Here is a 9,615-nt window from a genome sequence, read left to right on the forward strand (position 1 = left end):
GTGGATGCGAACTTTACACAAGGGAATAAATAAACGACAGTTTTTACTGGAAGTAATTACAATTTTACTACTAGGTTATTATTCGGTAGTGTTTTCAGTGAATGTTCGCCCTTTGTGAACTGTTGCTTAATGGTTCAAATGTAGCTATCTGTTGCGAAATCACTCAGAAGATAACTCCTAGAGATAACTCTACTGCAAACCTTAGGCTATAGAGTGTCCCAGTGACGCCACTTCCATTTGCCTCCATGGGACCTATCTTTCAAAAAATTTTGAACGCCAGTCTATGGCGAAAAATAAATTATTTTCTGGTCCCGGTTGACTTGTGCCTTGAATTACCCATATGATGTTTGTCAATTTTAAAGACAAATGTTCATGTAAAGACATTTGCAGTTTGTTTCGTAACTATTGAATTACAACATTGTGAAAGATCATAATTCCCACGACTACAAAACAAATCAGTCGCGCTAGTGACGTAGCTCATACACAGCCACACTAGATTGTACAAGCATACCAACAACAGGTCTTAATTGGGCTTTCCTTGCCGATGAAAATACCATGAGTCAGAGGATTAAACACATCAGGTAAGTTGTATTCGTCCATAGACTGTACATTAGATACTGTTAAGTGGTATTGCAGGCAGCAAGATGCAACCGTTAACTAGCATAACAGCTAATCATATCGTTAATTACGTTGGTGACGTACATCGTTCGAGACGAGAGATGTAGTCCACTGAGCGGATTCGCACAAAACCAACATAACTTTTGAAGTCTATCGAACAACAGTACTTTCTTGACGTGAAAAATTATCTTTTAAATTCATGTCAGCAATATTCATATGCCCATCCAGACAGCATTTACATCTGTGCCAGATCCGTTTTTGAATCAGCAGATTCGCGCAGCAGTCGCACTCACTATGCAGATCTGCACCAACTTTGCGCCAGACTTGTCTGTAGCTTCTGACTGTGACAGTCCATCCAGCGGGTGCGGCGCCTATCCGGGGCAGCTTCGCAGACCAGACGCGCCACAACTGAATTGAGTCCGCCCGGCCGGTGTGGGCCAGATCCGCAGGAGCTGTGCAGACCTGACGCGCCACAACTAACGGAACACTTAACCACATAAACCTGCAACTCTGCGTTATGTGATTATGCAGAGTGAAGCCGTCTTTGTCTACAGGCTGCACCGTCTTTGTGATTATTGATAAGTACATTATACAAGTATCATTTTAAAGGTAAACTGGTGTTGATGTCATTTTAGTCTGCTAAATATTTAGGCCTGTATTAAACATGAAAGTTTACAAACTTAGTTTACTCTGAAATTCTGACAACCTGAAACGTGCCAGACAAGCTGGGTTGTGAATAGCCTGGGTAGGGGTGACAACGACATAATAAACTCAATAAATATATTTTGCTGCATGCTCTTTGAGCATGTTTGCTTTTATTTTAATGGTTTTCTTACACACTCACCCATATGCATTTGCTGCCTACTAGTCACAGTGGATAGGTAAGGTTAATAAAATATTTGAACTCAAAAATTGTATTATTTTATTTGTTTATTTTTTTGGTCGATTCCTGGGGAGAGAACAGAAATCTTTTACAACAGTAAAAATAGTCTTTAATTTTTTTCCCTTACAAATTATTCTTCTTAGATTCTGCCCAAGCGAGATCTCAATAAAAATCAATATCATAGGATAAATAGTTGATATTGCTAATAACTCATTCATTGAGATTTGAACCACAGCTCGTCACTATGGACAACAAAAAAAATCTATATTTTAAAAATACTTAATGGCTCATCACATTCCAGTGATGGGGACCAATGACATGACTTTACCTGAGCATGGTAGTCAGCAAGGCTGAGGACAGAAAGAGACCAGAGCTGGGTATGGTGTAAAACCTGGACTAGTAAAGATCTGGGGTGAAATAAGTGCCCTGACAGTGACAGGGGAAAGACCATTTAGCCACAGTTGTTTCTTCTGTATTAAAAAGAAAGAAAAAATGCTGAAACACAAACACTCTCGCACAAATACTCAACATGCACACTCAGAATCCCAGGACTGTAAGGCAAAGTTTCCATTTTGGACAATAGAAAAAAAAAAAAAAATCATCATAGATGCAGGCCTCTCTGCCCCAGTGATAAGAGTCCATAAGAGTCTCTAAAATTGTTATCCTTCCCCATTCCTCAAACTCTTTGCACGCCACTTCCTCAGCAGAAGTGGTATGGAGACGAAGGGCTGACGGCTTCAGTAGTGGATGAAGGGCCTATGGGGCTAACGAACGGCAGCAAGAGGCGTTTTCACAAAACCGGCTCGGAAAGAAGGCAGGCCACGGTGGACAGAATCACCACAGTCGATGCTGGTGTAAGTTTCGACTGAGGACGGATCGGACGTCCGACGTAAACCTGGAAGAAACGGCACAACCAAATTATTGGCAACATTTCTAATATAACTTCTTCAATAAGGGTATCATGAGTTCTGTGTAGCTTTAGTTTAGGAAGCAAAACTGAATTTTACAGGACTTACTAGAAGCTATAAAACATTCTTCAGATTTTACAATTGAGGTGCCTTGGATATGCATTCATGCCAGACCAAGATCAAACCCCAGACCAGTCATGATCAAACCAGACCAAGACCAAAACAGCCAAAACACCTTCAGCCTAGACACGGCTGCAAGAGAAGAAAACTGACAGAAGAGTTTACACTTGAAAAGGATGTGATGTTACTTGCCTTAGTGCATCCAACATCGGCAACAAATTTAAAAGTGCAGTGTCGCTAGGATCACTGAACCACGACTTGATTGGTATTGCATTGTCTGCAAAAAGAAACAAGATGCATTCAATATGGTGGTGAAATATAGGGGAGTCTCAAAAAATTTGAATATAGTGGAAAAGTTCACCCCCCCTAATTTATTTCAAAAAGTAAATCTTTCATATATTCTAGATTCATTATATTTAAAGTGAAATATTTGTTTTAATCTTGATGATCAAGGCTTACAGCTAATGAAAACCAAAAATGAGTATCTCAAAATATTAAAATAAAGGGATTATGATACAGAAATGTTGACCTTTTGAAAAGAAATTAACTAATCTGAAATAGTTAATTTATCCACTCAATACTGGTCGGGCTACTTTTGCACAAATTACTGCATCAATGTGGTGCAGTATGGAGGCAATCATCTCCATAAAGCTTGTCAACAGGTGGAAGCACAAAGTTCTCTAAAATCTCCTGGTAGAAGGCTGCATTGACTCTGGATCTTGGATCACTGACTGTGGAAACATCAAACTGGACTTCAAGCAACTTGGATTTTGTGCCTCTCCACTTTTCCTTTAGACTTTTGGGACCTTGATTGGACCCTGATATCCAAATGAAATGCAAAATTTGTTTTCAAGTGAAAAGAGGAATGGTCCAGTTCTGTCTCTCCTTCGCTCAGGTAAGTTCCACCAAGTTCTTGAATGGACTATGCTTGACAAAAAATGGCTTGAAATATTTCTCTATCTAATGAGTCTAAAATATATGAAAGATCGACTTTTTGAAATAAATTAGGGGGGAAAATGAACTTTTCCACAATATTCTAATTTCTTGAGACCCCACCTGTAATACAAAGTCGGCAGAAAGGTTCTGAAAGGTTACCGCCCCACGTTGGGGGAAGGCATGCTAACAGCACTCAATGGGCACAATCGCTAGCAGATACACGTTATATCTTTGTTTTAAATTCAGATGATGTTCAGTTTGTTTCTGAACACAATGGTTTAAAGGAATTGCGTTTACTTACCTAATTCACTCTCGATTTCCCAATCCAATGACAAATTTATCTGGAAGCTCATATTCGATGGTAGCTTCATTAGCTTGCTAACTAGCTAATTTTATATTGTCAGTGTAACATAACCAACTAGTACACATTAATTGTTAAAACTATTCCCACAGACATTCTAGGGAATGTACATTCATGTGCGAATAAATTAAGATGTAACTTATGAGTATGTGGTGTTATGGCATAAGGCTTAGCTTGCTAAACTGAGCTACACAGTCTGGTCATTGAAAACAGTTCTACAATGGGACAGTTCTGGCAGTTTAACTGGAATTACCAAAATTAGGGAACTTAATGTTACCCTTAACCTCGTTGACACACAGATAACTCGCAGTCCAAACTTTGTTGTGCCATTTATTGATGTTTATTTGATCTTTTTTGAGGTGTTTTCTGTACTCACGCTGGTGTACCTCCATTAGATTATATTCAATCGAATCGAACACGATCCCCCATGGAGGCGTTTCAGCCACAGTAACTGGGGGCGGTAACCACCATTATGACTAGATGCCGACTGTATGCTCATTCAAAATAATTGAACTTTCAAATTGTCACACTCCCCCATACTTGTGTCTTTGATAATCCGACAAAAGCCCTTTCATTTAAAGACACAAAATGTCCCAAAGACACTCACCTGGGTGGCTGCGATACGCTCCAGGAGAGTTATCCAGTATGACTATACTGGACAGGTCATTATGTACCACCGACAGGTCCTTAATATAGCTACCTAGATCCAACGTGCAGTGCTAAAAAAAGGTAGATGACAAAGTAAGTCACAAAGTTAAAACACTCAGCAGGGGTATATAATAGAGTGAGATAAAATGACAGATGTGTTTATTTTTTTACTTATGATATGATATTAGATCCGGGAGTGATACACCTATGGTGAGCATACCTGTCTGTAGTATCTGCGCCTCAAAATGTCCTTATTATTATCCAATTTATCGGCCACAGCTGAGCCGTAGATTTCCATACTGGCTGTGAACACCACCAACTCATACCATTGGCTTACCTGAGGGAACAGGATCACGTACATGTAATCAACCCCCATTAGGAAGCTAAACCAAAACAATTGTCATGCCAGAGTAAATTGCACTACCAATCCAGAGCACAATCTACATAAGGGAATACTGATTTCTATAAATTATAAACACATATATAACATATTCATTCAAGACTCACTGTGCCCTACAGTACTGATTTTATCTTAACACGAAGATATTGATTAATCATCATTAACACATTAGTGCCTAATTACCATAAACTGCCACCATCCAAACTATCATTCATTCATTCAATCAATCACTCACTGTTTATTCAGGAAAGACTGACTGAGCATCAAGCTCAATTACAGCAATGCCCTAGAGTTCACATTCATAAAATAAAGATATAGCAACCACAACGACAGCAATAACTTGACTGACAAAAATGATAGGCCTGTGGTAAATAACACTGTATATTCTGTATAGCAAAGCACTTTTACATTTTAGTCACTTCTCAGTCAAGCCAGCTATACGTCTTCCTCCACAAATACCCAGCAACCAAATTTACATAGAAGCTAGAACATAAATACTTTAAAAACTCACCACTTCTAAAAAGAAGTCCACGTGTGGTCGTTTATGGACAAAAAACCTTACTGGATGTTTGTCTATTACCACCTAAAGGTGGGGAAATTACAAGTAAAAAGGCAAATTTAGACAATTCAGAACATTTGTGTGAACACTTGCATTATTATGTGCCAGATTCTGTTATGTTATGCATGAACTTTTGGCATAATGCAAAGAACCATCTCCATCAGGTTGAAAATATGTTCTGGGCAGTTTGGGAACTGCTCATGTATGTGATCTGTCTCTGTTTAAAAACTTTTTCAAAATTGAATCTAAAATTGGTTAAAACCGAGAATCTACCAGTTCTTGGATTTACATGCTGCATAACACCAAACAACATGTGAACAGTAGAGCTATCCATGGGTTTCATCAGATCCCTTTCCACAGGTGTATTAATCAAGCACCATGCAGTCTGCATTCATAATCTAGGTGCTTGATTTTATACACCTGTGGAAAGGGACCTGATGAAACCCATGCATACATCATGTCAAAACAACACATTGTGGCATATATATCTCTCAGTAAAACAAATATGGGTCAGTTTTGCATGCACACAGCTATATTCTTACAATCTGTTTATGGTTCCAAATGGGTACCAATTCAAGAAATAAACGTAACTGACTCTGGCTGGCATAATGGGTGGAGGATGTTTATAATAATTTAACACCACCCTTGGCATTGCATTGGAAAGCACAGCCTTTGGTGTAACCGACTGTGGCCATGTGCCGTCTGTGGGCAGTGATAAACTAGGTACCTCTATATCAGTGGTTCAGTTCGGTCTCCTTGTTGAAACCGCTTCCCTCATATCTATCGCACATGGCCTCCCGGTTTTAGTTAAATATGCACTTACTGCTGACCATTCCTATAAGTCTGTGCACTCTTCTCATTTTTGAGCCATATTTGCTTTGACAGTGGGTAGAAACGGTGAAAATGTTAAATTGAAATCGCAAACTGACTCTTCAAAACATTCAACTCTCTCTTTAAGAATGTCCGAATGACACAAGTTTCATGTATTCTACTTGTTTTGTCATGTTGGCCACTTTGATGTTTACTAACAACTAACCATGCTTCCACTAAACATGCTACAAGATTTTTAGTTTGAAACAGTATAAAATTAACAATAAACAGCAAATACAACTAGTTGAATCAAGGGTACATATGATATGTTTTGAGCTACAACATTAAGGCAAAGCAATTTAAACAATATAACTGTGAATGTATGTAACAGTGGATTTGTTGATTATAAAACTGCACAATGAATAAGAGCAGTCCAAACCTTAAGGATAAAGTCTGGTGGTGTGCCAGGTCGGACTGTAGGTCTCAAAACCCCATCATGGTGGGAGTGGATCAACGTCTCGTCCAGATCCAGCACCAGGATTTTACGTTTGACAGCATCTGAAGAAACAAGACCACAAACATCAATGGTGGCATATTCCAAGATAGCATTGGTATGCATAGAACATGTTTCACACTACAAAAACTGTTACTTACTCAGTCTATTCCTGGACACAGGTGAGAGAGGTAATATGTCATAGCGCACTGTTTGATACTGAATTATCTGTGTGAAATAAATGACAGAAATAGCATAGGATGAATAGAGGCATCAGTGATTGTAAAGGTTGTTCACCATTACAGAAGTCAAAGCTATGGACCCTTTCAAGAGAGTTCCATTATCAGCATCATAGTTGGCCCCACAAGACTTCCTTTTTAACATTCCATATGTTATCTTAATGCAGAGGAAGTAGATTGGAAACCAAATAGAATGTTCAAGCATTGTTTTTGTTTTTATTGTTGAAAGGGTCTATTCATTAAATGATTGTTAAAATACCAAGTCAACCCATCAGCTAGCCTTTCTTTGCAATGTTTGAATCTTTCAAGCTTGGTTTTCCTCATGTGTGCATCTCAGAAGGATATGCCATGTCCAAAATGTGCCTGTCTGTATTTTAACTTCTGTTAACTTGACCCCATAAGTGTGAGCATTGTTCATATTACTCATATTTCAAAGAAATGTCTTTTTTCTCTTTGATAGTGTAAGATATCAGTGTCAAGTGCAGAATGAAGCACTGTGTGCAAAGGACATCCTTGCCCCCCACACCAGCCCTAACTGACACTATTTATAGCCCCTCCCACAGCTGTCAAAAGCTGTCAAACATGGAACTGTAGATCAGGGTGACTTCAGTATAGTCATAAGTCTTTTAAGGGCTTCTTCACACTTGCTGACATACACATTATTAAAAACACACCTGCATTATTTGTATATGACCACAAGCATGCTTTTCTTTGCGACATACAACAAATAACACATTCACATTTGTTAAGAGCTGTAAACAATATCAACTTCACAATTTATAAGCTTACATAAAGAGTGAAACTTCAGCACACTAACTTTTTCACTTTATGTTGTGTTTTAACAACTTGGACTGACCCCACAAGAGATCAATTAGTAGGGATTACAGTGTTTGCACTTGGCAGGACCACAAGACATTGCCCCAGTTCAAGTCGTCCTTACATAAATAACAATAATAATAATAATAATAATACAAAAAACATTTGAAGGTCATAATGGACTGTTTGACTCAGTAGATCTTATAAAAACAGGTGTGCACAACATGGGATCATGAAACTCAGTTACTTATACATTAAAATGTCCACATATTAATTTAAAAAATAAGCCCCGATTGAGGCATCAGAAAAAGTTTTGAATTTATTTACAAAATAAGCTTATAATTTATTGTAGTATCAATAACAAAAATCTACATTATGAGTTTGTTTTCATTATCATTTTAAATAAAATCAATTACATGTTAACTTACTCTTTCACTTTGAACCTGATATTATCAGGTCAAAAGTCTAGGGTTCAACTGTGTGAGGCTCTGGAGAGCATCATAAACATTTACATTTAAACTGTTTCTCTTCATCATGTGACTCACAAATTACAGCTCCTCAAATGACGGCTGCGGTAGTAAATCGTATTTAAGAAAATGTTTTGGGGTTGATAAGAAGTGCATGGAGTAATTAACTACACAGCTTACTGTGAAGGAAAGGGCTGATGTAGTAATAAAGGCCTATTTATTGGCATAAAGTCATTCTCATGTCTTCCCTGTTAACAATAAACAGCAAATACAACTAGTTGAATCAAGGGTACATATGATATGGCAATTAAAAGCCAATTAGTTATGATAAACTAGGCAAAAGGTGGGCTAAACATCATAATTTTAACAGGTGTGATTGCAACAGTAACAAAGCAACGGATACTAACCGTTCTTAAGTGCTTCCTGAGAATGTACAAAATGAAACCCCATATTCTGGACGCCACTCCAAGAAAAGTCCTAATCCCGAGTAAACACTGACGAGTTTTCAGCATGTTGATACGTCAAGATCGATGCGGCAAACGTCCAAGTGTATAATCCAAAATTGGTCCACAAACTTGGTAGTCCAGGTCCAAACGACTTTGATAAAGCTGAGAGTCCAGCTTCAGCTAGCTACAGTAGTAGCCAGCTAAAAGCTAGCCACTTCCCTCCAGAATCCGCTGCTTGTACGTCGACTCTTTATATTAACAGTTATAACCCAGTTATTGGGTCGACCTGTTTTCACCTTGAAGACCTCGCTCTACAACAACTAACGTTACACCTAACACAAAATAAAAGCCCCGACTAAACGGGCAAAAAGCTATGAGTTGGTTTTGTCAAGAAGACATTCTTGGCGTTCACGGATAACCTGTAGCAAGGCTGTCTTGTGGAGTTTGGAGTAAATGTTTCGGACAATAACTAGCCAAGTTGCTGCTTCAATTGAAACCTGTACTAAGCATTGACAAGTGCACTTGGTATTGTACCCTTGAACATCTGATTATTTGAGACCATTTTAAAAAAACACACAGAAAGTCACAGTGGACGCCGTCAAAATAGCTTCCAAGCCGGAACCGTAATGAGGGCCGCCATCGGTATAATAGTCGTCACTTCCGTGAAAGTCCCAGAGCTACATGGTCCCTGTCCTCGCGGTAGTTGATGAGAAACAAATATAAACACTATTGGGGGGAATCATTCTCTGGGGGAATACAAAGTAAGAATTCCAACTATGTTGTCTGAAAAAAAGTAGGTTAGTCATCTGTCGAACACTTCCATGAAAGCTATCATAAATGTGGAGAAAACGAAATAAATGCTGCATTTCACATATTTTCACGTTATGATTGTATGCAGCATGGGTTTTACC

The 9,615-nt window shown here is 38.5% G+C and overlaps 1 protein-coding gene across 3 annotated transcripts; it reads right to left on the reverse strand.

Annotated features, from left to right (window-relative positions):
- Window positions 1-1,533: 1,533 nt before the first annotated feature.
- Window positions 1,534-9,584, reverse strand: LOC121709177 (CTD nuclear envelope phosphatase 1A). 3 transcript variants are annotated; one of them, XM_042092344.1, is made up of 9 exons: window positions 8,666-9,584; window positions 6,898-6,964; window positions 6,683-6,801; window positions 5,386-5,457; window positions 4,695-4,811; window positions 4,434-4,545; window positions 4,203-4,277; window positions 2,722-2,806; window positions 1,534-2,396 (listed from the first exon to the last, which is right to left on the reverse strand). In XM_042092344.1, the coding sequence occupies exons 1-9, from the start codon at window positions 8,768-8,770 to the stop codon at window positions 2,336-2,338; spliced, it is 813 nt and encodes a 270-aa protein (XP_041948278.1). In that variant the 5' UTR covers window positions 8,771-9,584; the 3' UTR covers window positions 1,534-2,335. The 3 variants fall into 3 exon arrangements, 2 of the variants coding, with proteins under 2 accessions (XP_041948278.1, XP_041948279.1); XR_006031856.1 differs by lacking the exons at window positions 2,722-2,806; window positions 4,203-4,277 and adding an exon at window positions 2,518-2,677 and having other exon boundaries at window positions 8,666-9,574; XM_042092345.1 differs by lacking the exon at window positions 4,203-4,277 and having other exon boundaries at window positions 8,666-9,561.
- Window positions 9,585-9,615: the final 31 nt, after the last annotated feature.

Source organism: Alosa sapidissima, chromosome 5, assembly GCF_018492685.1.
Source record: "Alosa sapidissima isolate fAloSap1 chromosome 5, fAloSap1.pri, whole genome shotgun sequence".
NCBI classification, from domain to species: Eukaryota; Metazoa; Chordata; class Actinopteri; order Clupeiformes; family Clupeidae; genus Alosa; species Alosa sapidissima.

Bases quoted from the DNA above. Each gene is read 5' to 3' on its own strand.
- LOC121709177 (XM_042092344.1), bottom strand. From the start codon at position 8,770: ATGCTGAAAACTCGTCAGTGTTTACTCGGGATTAGGACTTTTCTTGGA. The intron at 6,802-6,897 runs GTAAGTAACAGT...TTGTTTCTTCAG, and splicing joins TGTGTCCAGGAATAGACTGA to ATGCTGTCAAACGTAAAATC. The intron at 2,397-2,721 runs GCAAGTAACATC...CGTTTCTTCCAG, and splicing joins CCGATGTTGGATGCACTAAG to GTTTACGTCGGACGTCCGAT.